At 36.3% G+C, this 20,000-nt stretch overlaps 1 protein-coding gene across 3 annotated transcripts in view; it reads left to right on the forward strand.

Annotated features, from left to right (window-relative positions):
- Nucleotides 1-20,000, forward strand: part of col15a1a (collagen, type XV, alpha 1a) — a 77,817-nt gene that overhangs the window by 43,769 nt on the left and 14,048 nt on the right. The window contains exons 10-31 of one of the 3 annotated variants that reach the window (XM_058387667.1): nucleotides 1,891-1,953; nucleotides 2,075-2,152; nucleotides 2,435-2,491; nucleotides 2,643-2,783; nucleotides 3,137-3,307; nucleotides 7,025-7,078; nucleotides 7,183-7,218; nucleotides 7,834-7,947; nucleotides 8,290-8,355; nucleotides 8,470-8,505; nucleotides 8,740-8,781; nucleotides 10,475-10,537; nucleotides 11,474-11,509; nucleotides 11,601-11,684; nucleotides 11,771-11,836; nucleotides 14,352-14,414; nucleotides 15,993-16,082; nucleotides 16,756-16,791; nucleotides 17,255-17,308; nucleotides 17,473-17,529; nucleotides 19,076-19,135; nucleotides 19,242-19,283. In XM_058387667.1, coding sequence (XP_058243650.1) covers nucleotides 1,891-1,953; nucleotides 2,075-2,152; nucleotides 2,435-2,491; nucleotides 2,643-2,783; nucleotides 3,137-3,307; nucleotides 7,025-7,078; nucleotides 7,183-7,218; nucleotides 7,834-7,947; nucleotides 8,290-8,355; nucleotides 8,470-8,505; nucleotides 8,740-8,781; nucleotides 10,475-10,537; nucleotides 11,474-11,509; nucleotides 11,601-11,684; nucleotides 11,771-11,836; nucleotides 14,352-14,414; nucleotides 15,993-16,082; nucleotides 16,756-16,791; nucleotides 17,255-17,308; nucleotides 17,473-17,529; nucleotides 19,076-19,135; nucleotides 19,242-19,283 — 1,509 coding nt within the window. The remainder of the gene's footprint in view (nucleotides 1-1,890; nucleotides 1,954-2,074; nucleotides 2,153-2,434; nucleotides 2,492-2,642; nucleotides 2,784-3,136; nucleotides 3,308-7,024; nucleotides 7,079-7,182; nucleotides 7,219-7,833; nucleotides 7,948-8,289; nucleotides 8,356-8,469; nucleotides 8,506-8,739; nucleotides 8,782-10,474; nucleotides 10,538-11,473; nucleotides 11,510-11,600; nucleotides 11,685-11,770; nucleotides 11,837-14,351; nucleotides 14,415-15,992; nucleotides 16,083-16,755; nucleotides 16,792-17,254; nucleotides 17,309-17,472; nucleotides 17,530-19,075; nucleotides 19,136-19,241; nucleotides 19,284-20,000) is intronic. The other 2 variants (XM_058387675.1, XM_058387685.1) reach the window with 2 other exon arrangements.

The raw sequence follows: 20,000 nt of genomic DNA on the forward strand, positions 1-20,000 counted from the left end.
TATCAGGTTTCCTTTCACCTCCCAAAAGCATGGTGGACTGTTGAGTGTTTAGAGTGCAGTTTGATTGGCTGGCATCCTATTCAGGGTGTATTACCAATTATGGCCTGGTGTTCCTGGGATAAGTTTTGGGTCCACTGTGTCCACTACTGCCAGGTCATCTCCCAGGACAAAGAATGAGTAAGCCTATTTACTGCAGCAATGAATGAGAGCAACCTTCCACTCAAAATCTTTTCCCTACCTTTAATAAATACAATTAGTTTTGAGGTCATTGTCATCATCATCATCATTTTTCTGAAGTTTGGACTTTAAGTCCTTAGTAACTACTCAGATAAACTCAAACTTCCCAGTGTGTCACATACACTATATTGCCAAAAGTATTCACTCACCCATCCAAATAATCAGAATCAGGTGTTCCAATCACTTCCATGGCCACAGGTGTATAAAATCAAGCACCTAGGCATGCAGACTGTTTTTACAAACATTTGTGAAAGAATGGGTCGCTCTCAGGAGCTCAGTGAATTCCAGCGTGGAACTGTGATAGGATGCCACCTGTGCAACAAATCCAGTCGTGAAATTTCCTCGCTCCTAAATATTCCACAGTCAACTGTCAGCTGTATTATAAGAACGTGGAAGTGTTTGGGAACGACAGCAACTCAGCCACGAAGTGGTAGGCCACGTAAACTGATGGAGCGGGGTCAGCAGATGCTGAGGCGCATAGTGCGAAGAGGTCTCCAACTTTCTGCAGAGACAATCGCTACAGACCTCCAAACTTCATGTGGCCTTCAGATTAGCTCAAGAACAGTGCGCAGAGAGCTTCATGGAATGGGTTTCCATGGCCGAGCAGCTGCATCCAAGCCATACATCACCAAGTGCAATGCAAAGCGTCGGATGCAGTGGTGTAAAGCACGCCGCCACTGGACTCTAGAGCAGTGGAGACGCGTTCTCTGGAGTGACGAATTGCGCTTCTCCATCTGGCAATCTGATGGACGAGTCTGGGTTTGGCGGTTGCCAGGAGAACGGTACTTGTCTGACTGCATTGCGCCAAGTGTAAAGTTTGGTGGAGGGGGGATTATGGTTTTTTTTATTATGGATTTTTCAGGAGCTGGGCTTGGTCCCTTAGTTCCAGTGAAAGGAACTCTGAATGCTTCAGCATACCAAGACATTTTGGACAATTCCATGCTCCCAACTTTGTGGGAACAGTTTGGAGCTGGCCCTTTCCTCTTCCAACATGACTGTGCACCAGTGACCAAAGCAAGATCCATAAAGACATGGATGACAGAGTCTGGTGTGGATGAACTTGACTGGCCTGCACAGAGTCCTGACCTCAACCCGATAGAACACCTTTGGGATGAATTAGAGCGGAGACTGAGAGCCAGGCCTTCTCGTCCAACATCAGTGTGTGACCTCACAAATGCGCTTCTGGAAGAATGGTCAAAAATTCCCATAAACACACTCCTAAACCTTGTGGACAGCCTTCCCAGAAGAGTTGAAGCTGTTATAGCTGCAAAGGGTGGACCGACGTCATATTGAACCCTATGGATTAGGAATGGGATGTCACTTAAGTTCATATGCGAGTCAAGGAAGGCAATATCGTGTATGTCCAACAGAACAAAGTTAAGAAACAAAACTTAAATTCCTTGGAAAGTACAGCCCCATTAATTGTTTGCCATGGCCCATTAGAAGTAGAATTGACCTGAAGTGGACCCGGAAGTGGATCCTGAGCCATTGATCTTTCTATGGTTTTGACTGAAAAATAATACCAGCATCTTTTCTTATACATGTGTACCTGATTTAACCTGCTTTTCTGTTCTTTAAGGGGTCCATGTGTGTATTGATCTCTTTAAAGTCAGTCATTTTTACATGGATGTTTCTCTTTGATTGTCTATACAGGGAGAACGTGGAAATCCAGGGTTCCCAGGTATACCTGGTGATCCAGGAATAAAGGGAGAAAAGGTACATTATAGATTTGATAATGCCTATTGATCATTGTTCTGAGTAGTCACTATTCTACTGTGACTTTTATGCTACCATAGATGAGCAAATCCAACTACAATGAAAGTTTATCTTTTTTAAGGGTGATATAGGAGTTGGTCTGCCTGGACTTCCTGGGCCTCCCGGACCACCAGGACGATCAGGGACACCCCGATATGTGGTATGTGCTAACTCTTACACCTGAGCAATGTTTTTGAAGTGAAATATTTGCTAACCATTCATACAGGTACACAATAGTTTAACATTAAATTGGGATCAGCAGGGAACATTCATTCATGCAGCATACCAATACTTGTAGTTCCATGTTAGTACCAGGGACAAAAATTCATTTATAAAGAACAGTGTTTGACCAAAGTGGACAGCCACTTATAATTGGCTCTCTAATTACATGGCCATGCTGTCTTAATATAAGCTTTTCCCCGTGTTCTCTGGGCACATGCAGGATGCCATTGATGGTTCAGGATTTGAGGACTTTGACAGTGACACAGAGGTTATAAGGGTGAGTTTTATTCTCCCCCAATATGGATTTGCATTAGATTAGACATGGTTGCAGTGTGGTTTTCTGGTCCAAATTGTAGGATTATGTATATACATTATAAATATAGTAAGGCTTTTTTGAAAAGTTATTGGATTTGATATGTCTCTATCAGGGTCCACCTGGGCCTCCAGGACCTCCAGGGAAACCTGGTCCACCTGGTCCTCCTGTAGGTCTCTCTCCTGGTCCAGTAGGACCTCCAGGAGCACCAGGGAAAGATGGGAAGGATGGAGCGATGGGTAATCCTGGAATTCCAGTAAGTATTCTTTTGCATTTGATTCTGAAAATGTTCAGACAGATGACAGACTAAAGTAAAATAAGGTTCACTGAAAATTTATTCAAAGAGTGATCAACTTTAGACTACTATGAAATGTTTCTTTTTCTTTGGAAGTGGTCTCTTCCAGGATAATAATACCCATACCTTAACCCAGTTTTGGAGTGAGTACTATGCTCATATTTTGTATGGTTGAGCTCTTCCTTTCCAAAGCACTAGTATGTCTTACCATTTCCCACATTACCTTACAGGCTGGCTAGAAAAAGCTGAACACCCAGTGTTTAAATTTTTGCTATGATAACTCTCTGAATCAGATGATCCATGCTCTGTTTCAGGTAATTGAGGACTGGTTTAGTGGGTCTGGATTTGATGCTGGGTCTGGATTTGATGCTGGGTCTGGATTTCATTCTGGTTCTGGATTTCATTCTGGTTCTGGATTTGATATTGAGTCTGGGATTGATGCTGAGTCTGTATTAAAGCTTGGCTCAGACCTGGACTTAGTTGAGGTATAGCGTTTGGCCCCAGCTGGCAAATTAAAGCTGCGGGCCACAAAAGGCAGGATTTCCCCTAAACATGTTCCACCTGCATGCACCTTGCAATAATTCAACCTCTGGCCTCTAGCCTGCCGCATTTGCTTTCTTTTGCTGCTATGTATGCATGTATGCCTGAATTTTTGAGTATGTATGTGAGAGATATGCATAAGTTACAAACAGGAAATCTTAACAGGACTTAAGAGTCTTAATGGAGTCAGTGTAGGGTGCAAGGTGGCATTAATGGTGGAGATTGGAGCAGAAACTTGAATTTCAACTCTACTGGACATATTTTGTGGTTCTCAAGATGATAAGAGCATACATTTAGATCAGCAAAAACAAGAGGAACCTCTTTTACAGAAGAGGACACTAGCAGAACTCTGGACAGAAGCAGGGACTTGTGGTTCTTTGGACAGAAGCACAAGCCTGTAGTCTTCTGGACAAAAGCAGAAACTAGTGATCCTTTGGAGAAAAGCAGAAACTAGTAGTCCTCTGGACAAAAGCAGAAACTAGTGGTCATTTGGAGAGAACCAGAAGCTTGACCTCTGGACAGAAGCATGAACCTGTAGTTCTCTGGAAAGAAACAGGAACTTTTGGTCCTTTGAACAGAAGCTTGAAGGTCTCTGAACTACAAAATGTACCTATAGCTGTAGGGACTTGACAATTCTGTTAATAGCAGGAGCTGGTAGGTTTCCAGACAGGAACATGTACTTGGAGGTCTTATGACCCAAACAGTAGCTTCTAGTTCCTTGGACAGGTACATACAATAGTATACATCTGAATGATTATAGCTTGTAAAGGTCTGGGAACAGACACCTGTAGTAGCAGAGCAAATACATTAATTTTCTGAGAGTAGCAGTAGCTTGTAGTCCTCCAGTTGGCACTTATAGGAGTTTATAAGTCTGATGATTAGGAGCTAGAGTATAATCAGTTTAAAACATATACATATGTAACTATCTGATATGAGAAATTTGGTCAAAAAAAAAAATCAAACCACTGTCCTTGCTATTTAAAAAACATAGGAAAGAGTAACAGCAATAAATGTATAGATCAAGGATTATATATTTCTTATGGAAAGTTGCTGTAAATCATCCTTTTGAGCATTGTGTTCTGATACTTCATAATGTTTATCTCAACTTTAAGGACTCTACTAAAGAGTAAACATGTAGGTTTACAAGAAGCATGCTTTATTAGTGACACACCACTTTGTCTATTTCTGTAGTGTCACACAGTCAGCTCTAGTACAGTGCTGCAACATTTGTATGATCTGTTTTTCTGGAATAAAATTTTAAAATAAGAAATAAAATAAGATTTTTCTAAAATCACTTGGTACTTGTGTTGAACCTTTCCTCTTGTGTGGTCTGTCCTTCAGGCACACAAACAGTACATTTCCCTTACATAGCTACACAGTTTTGACATTTTCCATCCAAACCTTGGCCAGAGATTTAGGAAAATCCTCCCTTCATGTTTAAGTGTGTCAGATTCTCATCCAGAACCTTATCTGGCTGTGAAACATCTGAGGATGGACATTGTTTGTTTGTGCAAGTGGAATTTTGCAGGTATTTGTCAATATCCTGTGTATCCTGATTATTTTGAATGGAGTGTTTAACTGTGAAGAGGATTTTACCAGAATAACTATTATTAAATGTGCTTGGACTGCTCTGTGTTGTGGTGCATGTTAAGAAATGTTGATCATAGATTAAAGTATTTAATGAATTTAGAAATTAGAAATTAATTCAGGTTTTAATTTCTGCACTGGGAAAACAGATATATTTAACTAATGTTATGTTAGAAATTATTGTGTGTGTGTGTGTGTGTGTGTGTGTGTGCGAGCACTGCGCTGTTGCCATTTAACTGGAACTGGAACTGGAACTTTTCTTGGAACATGAAACCTCACTGTGTCTTTGGGGGGAAGCTGCCTTTTCATATGAGTCCACTCAACTCTTCACCTAACTTTTCAGTCTCAACCTAGAAATTTTTCAGACTTTACTGACCATGTAAATTGAAGCAAATGTCATTTCACTGAAATTTCAATGAATGAACAGGAATTTTAAAGATATATTTCAAGTCTGGGTACCTCATGATTTTATTCAATGATTTTGATTCAAAGCACCCGTGTGTGACTATAAAATTATTTATTAATATTTTTTTACAGCATAACAAAGTGCTGCATTTCAAGAATAATATTTTACTATTCACCCATGTGGATAAACACTATGTACAATGTGTTCAGAAACCAAATAAATATCATTTCAACAATTATATCCAGAGATTACATTGGGTAGATTGTGATGAGTATAGTAGGATGAGTATTACAGAATAATCCATGAATACTACATTTCACTTTAATGGTAGTATGGACAAATTTGGTCAATCCTTCGTTCTGAAATGCAGAATCTTTAAAAAGATAATCGCAGATTTTCCAGATTTTGAGATTTTGCATTCACAGAAATTTTTAAAATCAAATAAACTCCATAACAGATTTGGGCCAAGAAGTGTTGTGTGATCACAAGATGCATTCAGCCAAAGCCATCTTCAATTTGTGTTCATCGAACTTGAGTACAGCTATCACAGAAAGTAATTACATACACTATATTGACAAAACATTTTAGGACACCCCTCCAAATTATTGAATTCAGGCGCTGTTTTTCGGGGGTTATGCTTGGCCTCTTAATCCCAGTGAAAAGGAACTCTTAATGCATGACTGCACACCAGTGAACAAAGCAAAGCCATGTATGAGCGAGTTTGGGGTAGAGGGACTTGACTGTGCAGACCAGAGTCCTGACCTCAACCTGATAGAACACCTTTGGGGTGAATTAGAGTATAGACAGGTATAGGTGCAGACCAGTCCAGTTCCTCCACAGCAAACTCGCTCATCCATGTCTTTATGGACCTTGCTTTGTGCACTAGTGTGCAGTTATGTTGGAACAGGAAGGGGTCATCCCCAAACTGTTCCCACAAAGTTGAGAGCATGAAATTGTCCAAAATGTCTTGGTATGAAGCTGAAGTATTAAAAGAAAAGAAAAAAAAAACAACACCTGAATTCAATGACTTGGAGGGGTGTCCCAAAACTTTTGGCAATATAGTGTATGTGTTCTCACTGGTAGGAGTTTAAAAGACGAGTCTTTTGCTTGAAGTTTCACCAATTAGTTTACCAAATTCAGCAAGTAGTTCTATGCAAAAAAAATAAATAAATAAAAAATCTAGCATTTTTTGTTTCTTGTCTTCTTTTTATTTCAAAATCTGCTGCTAAGAAGTCTAACACTGCTTTTGAGCTTTTGTTATGCTACATATATATATATACACTATACTGTATATACAGCAGCCTATGATAAGCCTGTTGAGACTTCCAAGTCCTGGAAATGACATGCTAAAATAACTGTGCTTTTTTCTGCTACTGAAACTAAATGATTAAGTACTGTATGTATTTGCTATGCGAGGGAAAATAAGACATTTAGCTACCTGTCAAAAATGAACACAGATCATCAGGTACAAGCTTTGTCTTATGATTATACATAAGAATCATGAATATAGGAAGATAGAGGTATAGAGGTTTATACACAAATAGTACATTGGATTTCTATTCTCAACCATTTTTCAGGACTGATTTCTCTGTCCCAGTTAAGCTGAGAGTTTTGGAAGTTATACAAGTTCAGGGAAGAAGTAATAATTCTACTTTCCTGGCTTTAACAGGGCGTTAACGGCAGAGATGGTGAACCAGGAAAAGAGGGCCAGAAAGGGGAGAAGGTAATATATACAATGAATAGTTTTTATTCTGTTTGTTGCTGATGTATCTGCTGTCTCTTTTTCCAATTCCATAAAATAATTTTTAAATGTGTTTTTTTGGACAGGGTGATGCTGGATTGCCTGGGAACGCAGGACAAAAGGTAATGTGAATGCAGTGACTGCATGAACGTCATTACTCTCAGCATATAGTGCTTTTATTTCTCTAGCTATTTATATCTCTGTCTTCATGAAACACACTTTCATGTACTGCTTATAACACAGCCAGTTTCATTCATACCATAGCGCTGTCAAATTCTCTAATCTGATTGGTCAGAATTGGAAAGGTCGATTCATTTTCTGATGGTAGTTTACAAACTACGGGTTTATATTCATGGGCTCAGTGTAATTTATAGTCTCTATAGTAACAACTTAAACATAGGTAAAGATGGCTTTATGTTTTTAAATACAGGAAAGTCTTCAGTATTTTTTTTTAGGGACATAACAAGCTGCATTATTTGTCTTATTAACCTTAAAAAATTTGAATATTGCAAATAAGTGATTGATTTTAATGGATGTTTATTACAGGAAATATTACATGTAACCATAAAGAGATTAGAAATGACATGTATCTCTAATAAAATAAAAATATATATTTTTGTTGGCACATTTCTGTGGTATAAGGGAAATAAAACATTTCTTGATCATTTTATTGTTGCCCTCTTCGTATAAAATTATGTTTTATTCCTTACTTATGTTCTTTATTTCTCTTTTTTAAGGGTGACTCGGGGCAGCCAGGCCTCGCAGGACCAGAAGGCCCAATGGGACAACCTGGCCCACCAGGACCCCCAGGACCTCCAGGTCCACCTGCACGCTTTAATTTTGATGTACTGGTGAGTTTCAGGACCAGTGGAACCTTCTTTATGATCTGGATCAAAACTTAATAATTAAAATCATTTCATTTGAAATCCACCAGAGGCCACCATTATCACTTTTTTTTGGTTTGAAGGTCGTAGCCAAGGAACGGCAGATTCTCTAATATTTTAGCACTGATGACAGCTCATTTATCATTTTGAGTTGAATACAGTGGAACCAGATTTGAATTCAGTCAGTTTTCTAGTTGGTTACACAAGCAGCTCCCAACCCCAAATCCTATTTAATAACTGATATACACTGTAGAGCTGGAGAAGACTGTATGTGTGTGTGTGTGTGTGTGTGTGTGTGTGTGTGTGCAGGATTCTGAGGGCTCAGGAGTGGGTGGAGGCAGTGGCTTTGGGCCGAATCTCCCTAGAGGGCCTCCTGTAAGTGTATTTTCAATAGTGAGATGAATTCTATTCTTGTATTTCTCTTATTGTTGGTTACAAATTATATTTATATTTGTTTTCAAACTCAAGTCTAACTTTTTCGTCATTCAGGGTATTCCTGGTTTGCCTGGCCCACCTGGACCAAAGGTCAATTTACCTCTTTATAATTACATAAAAATGTATTTGAATTATTTTTGTGATTGATTTGTATTAGGTCAATTTATTTTTAATGCTTTATGATGTTTTAGCACATTGTGTGTTTTGCTTCTTGCTTTTCAATGTTACTCAAAATGCATGCATACTGTATAGTGCTTAAAGTATGAGTGTACTAAGGAGTGAACTAAAATGCTCCATTGGATCTGGTGTATTTTTCTGATTCAGGGAAAAGATGGTGTGAACGGTCTTCCAGGCACTTCAGAGAAGGTTAGTACTTGTTTATATGACCACAATTGCAAACAGATTCTGTATATTCAGTCATTTTCACATATGAAAATGATTAGATAATTAGATGTTTAGTTGGTATTATGAGACTGGGTGAAGAGATGAGACAGAAGGCATCCAAATGTTAACGTTTTCAGGTCAGCATTGTACATTAAACCGACATAAAATAATAATGTTTAGAAAGTTTTTGAAACTGTTTGGTTTTTATAAGATCCATTCTGTCTGTTTCTTATTATATCATCCTTTAATCTCAACAAATACCTAAGCTCAATATGGTAAAGACAGTTCATGCTCATTAAAACACACTTTAGGAACATAAATGTTTACTTTTTCCTAATTTTATTTTTCTGAAAGTTTTTCATGCTTAAAAGTCAACGTTTTCATTTTCGAAATCTGTCGTTTTTCCTAAACAAGAATTGTAACTTAATTTTGTCTTATTTGAAAGCATTTTACAGTAGATTTATGTTGGAATAAAAACACACACACACACAAAACCCTAGTCACATGGGAAACTTCAGCCAAATACATCATTGTGTTAATATATTAATGTTATTTGAGTTGCTGAAATAATGACTGCTGAAATATTAGCTGTAATGTTGCCGAACATTTCCATATTTCAAGATCAGGGTGTGTGTTTGACCGATTCTGTTGTGTAGAAATATCTGTTTATTAAATTCTCATTCTCGTTAGCATACTTAAAACATCTGCAGCTAGAAGTTTCTTTATCCTCAGCTTTTCTGCCATTCTGATTTTAATTATTTTATTGAAAAAATATATATAATAATTTAAAAATAATTAAAATAATTAATTTATTTAAATAATAATAATAATAAATATTATTATTATTATTATTATTATTATTATCATTATTAATATTTTCAGAGCCTTGAATATATTAGTACATTGTATTTATGACTCTGGGAACCTTAATTTCCTAACTTGGCTAGAAACTCCCATTTTACTTTCTCCTTTTTTTGTCATAACGCAGCCAACTTAATATTTTATTATCTACAGAGGATAGGTCCATCTGTGATTTATGATAGTTAAATTCCATTTGAGATTCTCATTTGTTGCTTTTTTTGCACTCAAACATGGACTGTGCTCACGTGACGATATTTGATAAATGAGGCCCTCAGTTTCCTGTTCCTCTTTGCCAAAGGAAGCCTGCAGTTCCCACCCATTTGCTTCTCATTAGGATTTAATTTACTTAATAATCCCTACTGTGCAAAAAATGATCAAACAGCACATCTGCTGCGGTCAGAAGATCTCCACACTCATATTTAACCCTTCCTTTCTACTCATTATGCAGAGGAAGTGTATGTTTCACTTTGATTTACTTGTTTTTAAACATTTATTGGTCTTTGATTTACTTTGCTTATAGTTTGCATGGTGTCACTTACACTATATAGGTACATATTAGCATCCAAATGGGTCACACAAAAAAAGCCAGTCTGTAAATTAGAACTTAAATATTCCACAATGGAGAAGAGCACAGTTAAAGGGCTTTGGTTCAATAAACATATGACATACAGGTGTGACATCAGTTTATCTGTGATTTTAGCAGGAAATATCCATGTGTGTTTATAGAATCTGAATATTCATTCCACTATTTAAAATTAGACATAGGAAGACGATGATTTTCTAAAGATTATGTATTTCTCATATTCACCTCTAGGGGGAGCCTGGTCCTGCTGGACCTGAAGGGAAACCTGGACTACCTGGACTTCCTGGAAGACATGTCAGTATATCCTGATCCTTAGGCAAATCCTTATAAAAACATAACATTATAAGCTTCATTTAGCTTTTACCTTTGATATTTGGAGCACGGTATGCATTCAATCTGCTAGAAAGTTTAGAAATATATTTGTACACTTGCTCCTACGTTCTATTCCTCTTCAACCGCTTCAGTCAATGTTCTTATCATATATCAGAAGATTTTCAGTGAGTTTGGGTGAGTATTTCAGAAACGGATGATCTCCTGGACTCCGCCACACAATATAGTTTACACAGATTGGTAGAAAAACCCAAAAAAATAGCAGTTCTATGGGATGAAACACTTTGAAACTGGAAAGTTGAAAACCAGGTGCCATTTTTCCAATCTTCAGCTGTGTAGTTTAAGTGAGCTTGTGGCCATTCTTGGCTGACACGAGTGGAACCCGGTGTGGTCTTCTGCAGTTCTAGCCCATCCGCCTCAGTGTTTAATGTGTCATTTGTTCTGAGATGCTTTTCTGCTCTTCCTGGTTGTATAGTGGTTAGCTGAGCTACTATAGGATTGTTAGCTTGAACCAGTCTGCCCATTAGCCTCTGATCTTTCTCATCAACAAGCTGTTTCTGCTTATCAGTTACTCAGATCATATTTTTCCTCAGACTTGTTTGTGATGTGAACATTAACTGAAGCTCTTGACCTGTATCTGGATGAGTTTATGCATTCACCTGCTGCCACATTGGCTGATTGCAAGAATGAACAGAGGCACAGCTGTTCCTAGTAAAGTGACCTCTGAGTATATTGTATTGGATTCTTAAGCAGTTCTTCAAATTAAAATGGCTCTCATTCTCTTTATGATTTTAAATTCAGCTAATTCTCTAGTTTTATCTGCTTTAAGAAATTTCACTGCACTATATAGAGTACATATCTGGATATGTTTTCATTCTTTCCTGATTCTTTTTCCTCCAGGGAGAAAAAGGAGAGAAGGGGGACATAGGGCAGAAGGTATGTTCCTAAACACTCTGTATCTTACTATTCATTTCTCCCTGTTGTATTTCGACTATGTAAATCAATGTGTAAACTTACTCGTGTTTAGGGAGAAAGAGGTCTAGATGGAGTTAGTCTTCCTGGTCCACCAGGGCCACCCGGACCGCCAGGACCTGTCATTAACATTCAGGATGTGAGTTCATTCCTTTTAACATGTATCTAGATTATAATCTCAATTGAAAAATTGCTAATATGTTTATCTCTTGATCTACATGGCAGTTATTGCAAAACGATACTGAGGGAATTTACAACTTCACCGGGCTTTTTGAACCTCAAGGTCCTTTGGTAAGTCCATTCCCAACCTCTCAAGAGGTATTCAGTAATTCTGAATACTGAAAAATGTAGTTTTGATATCTTGACATATAATAATGTGGTATAATAATCATGCAATAGCATGGTTCCATAACAGTTCTGTAGTGCCACCTGTGACTCAAGTGAGTAATATCCTGTATAAGAACCTGTATTTCTTAGCTGAACTTCCTTCTGACTTGGTTCTTGTTCTGTTCAGTATTTTTGATCATATTTCGAGACAAAAAAACACAATGACGCTGTGTAAACTTGTCAGGAGAAAAACACTAATCCTAATCCTGAGTGATTGTGTGTGAAAAGAATGTGTATAACAGTAAATGTTGCTCCTAATGATCTCGGTGCATTAGTCATGCTGCCTGGACAAAGTGTGAAGCAAAACTGGAGAGCATCATTAAATCGAACCAGTTGGTGTTTCCAGTCTGTATTTGACCTAGACCCAGTCTTCTCTTCCTCAAAGGATCCAATTTAACACTGAGGAAAAGATCTTCTGTTGCAGTATTTCAGAGGAGCAGTCTGGAGTCTAGAGTCTCACATCCATAAAGCAAAATTTTATGTTTAAAACTCCTTTAAGAGATCAGATACAGAGCATGTGATTGAAGATAATAGATCCAGCTGGGCTTTATGATGAAAACTAAAAAAACACCAAGCTGAAAAAATGTCTTCAGCTTTTCTTCTCATGACAGTATTTATGCAGAATAGCATCTGAATATTAATGAGAATAAGGTTTAGGCTATAAATAAAGTTAGATACAAAAGTTCTATACACCGATACCGGTTGTTTTTTTAATGATTTTTGCCAATATTACAAAGCTGTTGATTTCTCTGATTTGATTGGTCAGAATATGTTGAGTAATTTTCTATAACAGCAGCTGTAAAAGTAGTCCAGGCTGAAAAGGCAAATTACAGGTTTATACCGATACACTTATTCTGATATGTTATCATTTCTATAATAAATAAATAAATAAATAAAATAAAAATAATAATAATAATAACAACAACAATAATAATAATAATAATATTAATAATAATAATAATAATAATAATAATAATAATAATAATATTAATAATGATGATGATATTATTATTATTATTATTATTATTATTATTATTATTATTATCATCATTATTATTGTTGTTGTTGTTGTTGTTGTTATTATTATTATTATTATTATTAACAACAACAACAATAATAATAATAATAATGATGATAATAATAATAATAATAACAACAATAATAATAATAATGATAATAATAATAATAATAATAACAACAATAATAATAATAATAATAATGATAATAATAATGATGATAATAATAATAATAATAGTAACTCATTTGTTGGACGATGTTCCACTTAATCTAAAAATCACTCTGAAAAGGTTTTTAACATAGAAAATTGTTTTCTGTAAGTATATGTTAATATTTGGGGAAGGAGTCTACAGTGTAACGTTTTGTCGGAGGTAAATCTGTTTCTTTAGGATATCAGACATGGGAGAGTCTTCAGGACCGAGAACGTTGAGTTTTTTTCTGTAACATCTCATTAAAATAAGATCAATTCAATTCAGTGGTATTTGTATAGTGCTTTAAACAATGGACATTGTCTCAAAGCAGCTTTATATAACATAAGAAATGTAGTACAAAAATTTCAAGATTAATATTAGACTTAGATTTAAATTTGTTTGTATTTATTCCTAATGAGCAAGCCTGAGGCGACTGTGGCAAGGATAAACTCCCTTAGATGGTAAGAGGCAGAAACCTTGAGAAAGAAACCATCCTCATTCTGTTGACACTGGAGAGTGTGATTATAAATAACATCCCTTCTGCAGTCATATACAGTCAGTTGGAGCTGTGTAACCAGGAGCTCCTGAGCAACTCGTAAATTAGCTCAACATCTGAGTTCAATATAGATTCAACACCGACTCCTCCATGCTGAAGCCTTCAAATGCTCAATGATGGAGATACAGCATATGTAGAATGTTATTTAACAGATAACAGTCGATGCTGGTGAAGGAGCTATTTTTTAGTTGTTATGCTGTAAGCAATGACAGGAAGTAACTTCTGCAGACATTTCACAACATTAAATATAACTATACCGATACCTGCTGGTGTATAATTTATGCACTTCTCTTTTTTTTGTCTTTAAAGCACTCCTAAATACATTTCCTGAACTGATTTATACCACAGCAATTTGCCAATATGTACATTAAATAATATGCTTAGTATCTTAGTATAATTAGTATCTTTAAATGTACATTTGCTTTTAAATAATTAGTGAATTTACTTTGCTATTATTATTATTTACTCTTATTTATTTCATGATTTGAGTTATACATTTCCATATATTGTTTAACATACATAGTATTTCCTTCCATGTTTCTGCACACTTTCTATTGCATATGTTTTAAATTTTCACTTTTCTTTATCAAATGCAGTATTTTGATGCCTATTACTTTCATTAACCTTTTTCATTTTGTATTCAATTTTTTTTCAGGGGCCAAGAGGTCCAAAGGGTGACCGCGGCATCCCAGGAGTTCAGGGCCCCCCAGGGTTAAAGGTAAGGCTGATGATGAGGAAACCTGGCCTAAAGTCACACAGAGATTCGCTAATGAAATCTATCATATCTGAGCTTTTTCGAAATGTTATTTATGTCACACTGAGCCATTTCTGACGCTGTCACATTAAAACATCAGTCTTCCAAAAAGCCTCTAAAAGCAGGCTATACGTGTTAGATTTTGATCATAGAGGTGACGCATTCAATTCAAGATTAAAGCGTGTCTCCATATTGAGTTTCTGGCAAGTACAAACCAGTGATGTGTAAGAGCTTAATCACTACCAGACCCCACACACACACACACACACCAGCAAACTCAGTCCAGACCTACTCAGCAAACAGAATGAGATTGTTATCCAATACTAACCTCTTCTGAAAGGTCCTCGGGTGCTTTCTTGGGCATATGGTTTATATTAACCTGAGAGTGTGTGTGTGTGTGTGTTGTGTGTATATTTTCACCCTGCAATGCACGACTCTACCACACATTACCTTGCCCACATTTGCTTGCATATATATCTGTGGTACTTGTTTGTCCATTGTGAAAAACACTTCATGGTTTCTTTGTAATGATCTGGATTTCACTATAAATGCCTCATAAACTATCATCTGATCTTTTGAAGTCATAATAGTAAATATTTTGAACAAACAACCCAAACAAGAGTCTGTACTATGCGAGCTTTATTTTGGGAAATTATTTGAACTCTCAAATAAGTTGATTGATGGGGAAAGTATGTGAATCCTTATATATAAATATATATATATATATATATATATATATATATATAGTAATAAGCAAAGCCTCTTTTACTGGCAATAATCTCAACCATCTGCTTTCTGTAGCTGCCAAACAGTCCTACCCAGAGGTTAGGAGGTATTTTCACTCATTCCTCTATTGCAGACTCTATCAGTTCAGGTATAATTTGTGATGCCTTGCTTGAAAGGTCTCTATAAATCACACTACAGGATTTTAATAGTCCGCTACTTTAAATCACAATCACACTTTGGGTGTTTTAAGCCAACTGGTGCATTCTTTTCACTGGACAGTGTGATGTGGCAATGTGTAATAATAAAACCACAAGCCAGTAATTTATTTCAGGTTTCTTTGGCCAGATTACCTGTAATTTCAACCTTTGAATTAGTTCTACCAAATGTACTGAATAATGATATATGGCAATTGTCAGGAGTTTTTTAATCAAAACAGATAATAATGATTTTTGTTGTTAAAATGAAAAGGGTTTCTTAAGGGTCCTTTGAACCCTTTGTGTTTTTAGTTTATTGTAACCCAATGTCTGTTCATTTCCATAAATGTGATTTTAGCAATCGCAGCAAGCAAAAAAGCAATTTGTGCATTTGAAATAGAAATTTTTGAGATTCTATGCAAATTCGATACCTTCACATGCATACATTTTATCATAGTGCATTTTATTTATAAAATATTGTTAAATAAAAAAACAAACATCACCATAAAATATAGTGTGTGTTGTTTGTTCAATAAGACTTCTTTATATCCGATTTATATAACACATGAAATGACTCTTGCTGATTCTATTTACACTTTTGAAATTGTGTGTGTGTGTGTAGGGTGAAAGAGGAGAACCAGGGATCACTATTGGTGCAGATGGATCTCAGTTGTCTGTATTGCCTGGACCTCAGGGACCAAAAGGACTCAAGGTGCCTTCTGTTTAATAAACTTTATCTATGTGGCCGCTATGTGTAAAAAGTGAAGTGGGGAAGACAGCGAGAGTAGGAAAGACGGCCAATTCTAAAATATATTTTGATTCTAATATATTCTAATAGAAATGCTACAAACCCTAGCAATGAAAATAGCAGAATACACATAAAAATTAATTAATTTAAATGTGATTTAATAGTATTGCGGAAACAAAAATAGGCCAAATAAACAGACATTTATAATGCTACACTGAAAAAACAAAATGTTTTTCACTGATAGATGGAGTCTAAAAATTTTTAGTTTATTTATTACACTACAGATCTTTTTTGACTTGAGTCTGTAATAAGATAAAACTTGCAGTGTTTTAAGATCAGCACTGAAGAATAGATTAACTCCAGCAAGCAGTTTAAGAAGGGATTGGAAGATTGGATTTCACATTGATTTATTTGGACACAAGTGACAGTAACTTTTTTTGCATGGATACTTTCATACAAATATTTCAGTCTAGTGTTTCCTCCATTACTAATTTGTGTGGTTTCCGTGCCTTGGATTCATTATCGTTGTATGGTATCGTTTACAAGTGGGCATGAATGTGAATTTCCATTGGCTCTGCAGATTTTGTTATATGTTCATTCATTATGCGAAAATCTTGAACGTGTACTGTCTTTTCAGGGTGACAGTGGTGTTCCTGGACTGCCCGGTGTAATAGTGAGTGCCAAGATACTATTATTACTAACATTTTAACATACATACAGTATATTACATGGCACACATAGATAGATAGATAGATAGATAGATAGATAGATAGATAGATAGATAGATAGATAGATAGATAGATAGATAGATAGATAGATAGATAGATAGACTTTTTGACTTACTATTATTTTGTTTATCACACACTAGTTTAAAGCATTTTCTTTTTTTCCCATGCCTTTCTTGTATGACTACAGCTGCTTCTGTTCAAAGTGTTTTGGAAAATGTTGTGAGGCCAGAGTTGCCTGTACTGGAATAGACCAAGTGGAACACTTTTCCTTTTTTTTTTGCTGGCACGTTCCACTTCTTACAGCTTGACTTCATTTGTCTGTGCACCTGTTATAAAGGCTACAGTATTGATTGGGAGACAGTCGTGCCTCAAGGTCATGATTTTTCTGTGTTTGGCTTTATCAAACAGGGCCCGGTCGGACCAAGAGGACCCAAAGGGGAATTTGGATTTCCTGGCCGCCCAGTAAGTTAACATAAGTTAACATTCTGCCATGCAAATCCAACATATTTTCTTAGGCTGTCTGTGTTTAATGCAGATGTTCTGCATCCAAATATGGTCAAATGTTGTGACTGGGGTTAATATGGTTTGCACATTAATGTTTAGAACTCTTCTGTGTCTTGTTGTAGGGTCGTCCTGGTCTGAATGGACGCAAGGGAGAAAAGGGAGACTCGAATGGATTACCGGTATGTATCATGTAGGTATAGTCAGCTGTAGAAATATTGGCACCCTTCTGGAACATGTTAAATCACTTAGTCTTCCCTCACCATGAGGAACACTAAAGTACTCAAGACAAATAGGTGCTTGATCACCTGCACAAGGTACCTGAAATATACACAAAAACAGTTACTAAATGGACCAGAATAAAACAAAATGATAGTTATAATTTAAAAAAATAAATAAATTTTAAAAAATGTAAAACAGCTTCGCTTCTTATTCTGACCAAATATTAATATAAAATTAGTGTTCCGCTGAAAAAATGCACTACCCAGTTCCTGTCATTAAAAACATTACATTAAAATAAAAATATACAACATCTAATATGTTTAAGCTCAAGATGGCATTCACTGAATCTATTAATGCTTTATATTTTCATGAAGGGTGTCATTAATTCCGTGGTTGACACGTATGCACATGCACGCACACACACACACACACACACACACGCACGCACACACACACACACACATGCACACGCACACACACACGCACAGTGACATCAAAGGATCTCTTTCAGTTCTGAAAGCTTATCTGAGTGTTGACGGTATTTTTGGATTTATGAACATCTTCGTCTGGTTTTCATACTCTGTCCCATCGTTTTGTAGTGGTAGCAGTGACCCTGTCAGAAAGATGTAATGGCTGCTGCATACTAACAAAAATTAAGCAATATTTAAGGTGTCTGTACTGAGTTGAAATTAAGGCATTTCTCACACTGATCTGGTCTTAAAGGAGGGCTTGCGCTCTAAAGCAAATCTGCAACAATAACATGTTATCACATAGAGATAGAAAACAGCTTGGAAACATAACTGTTTACAGTGTTCATGTCCATGCATCTGGACTTAGTGAATAGATGCAAATATTTATTAGGAAAAAGAAGAGATCTTTATTATTGGCACACATTACAGCACAGCTGAATATTTTGGAAGTTAGGGTCAGAGCGCAGGGTCAGCTATGATAAGGGTCTTGCTCAAGTGCCCAACAGTGGCATCTTGGCAGTGCTGGGGCTTGAACCCCAACCTTCCAAACAACAACCCAGAGCTTTAACCACTTAACTACTTATCTATCTATCTATCTATCTATCTATCTATCTTATTAGTTAAGTCATCCGTTATCAGTAGTAGAAGCACTATTAAATGCATCATGTTTAAGGTCATTTTTGAGTTCATTTAATTTTATATCCATCATTTATATTCATCATTTATCAATCCAATCCTTATTACAGTTAAATTTGGCAAATGGTTAATAATTTATTTTTGATAATTAAAAATATATGCATAATTTAAGAAGTCTTTTTTTTTTCATTTTAGTGTTTGCATAGTAATTCTATACAATGTCTTGACTAGGCTGAGAATTTTTTATTTCTAGAAGTTTAAATGCTAATTATTTAATTATAACTCTTTTCTCTCTCTTTCTCTCTCTCTCTCTCTCTCTCTCTACCTCTCTCTCTCAATTTGTCTACTATTTATCTATTGTTTCTTCAACCTCTCTTTCTTCATCCTCTGTCTATGTAAGGGTCCACCTGGTCCACCCGGCCCACCTGGACGTCCCGGAATCTTCAACTGCCCCAAAGGAGTAAGTGTAACCTGTTCCCACTTTCTGCTTCTCCCTATTTTTCTTGCTCATATTGAAATGTGGCTCAGTGACTCACTGTGTCTACTTTACCTTCACATGTTTATAGACAGTGTTCCCGATTCCTCTCCGGCCCCACTGTAAAACACCCGTAAGTGACGTGGGTCGTGGACTGGTGTTCAGACCCCAGAGTCTGTTTCACACGCACTGTGTGTCTCAGGCCTGATATATGGTGCTTTTGTCAAAACATACTCTAGTATTCACTAAATCAATGAAACATCTCCCAAATTAAAGGAATAATCTAGAGTTTTTTGTCAACATAATATCTATATGATTGATCTGTAGCAGTACATGTACAGTAGGATTATAATAAGCAATCATTTAGACATGTGAGACAGTGCTGAGAAAAGAACAGAAAAACATTTTAATGCTTACTTAGGAGTCTAAAGGCAGTTGTTGGGCACCATGTTAAATTCCTGTAGAATTCCTTTATATATTCTTCAATGAAAGTTAAATTAAGCTTTAAGACCATGATTTTATATTTCTTTTAGAGATTTAGTAATTTGGCTGTATGGATCTGATGTCATGAGAATATTACAAAACCTTTTGAAATATGTGAATAATTGGAAATACTTTTGATTGCATGGCTCAAGTGTTTGGGCGACAGTTTTGATAAGATATTTTGTCATATGTGTCACATCCAAAAGACATTTACATTTGGTACTGGGTGCAGTGCAAAGCATTGTTTAATTTTTAGTCACTTATTTCCAAAGTACCAAAAATGCCTTTAAACTTCCATTATAAGAGAATTTTATGTGAACTCTTTTGTCAGTACATGGAAATGGATTGTGGTAATCAGACTGGGTAG

This window comes from Hemibagrus wyckioides, linkage group LG01 (assembly GCF_019097595.1).
Source record: "Hemibagrus wyckioides isolate EC202008001 linkage group LG01, SWU_Hwy_1.0, whole genome shotgun sequence".
Taxonomy (NCBI): domain Eukaryota; kingdom Metazoa; phylum Chordata; class Actinopteri; order Siluriformes; family Bagridae; genus Hemibagrus; species Hemibagrus wyckioides.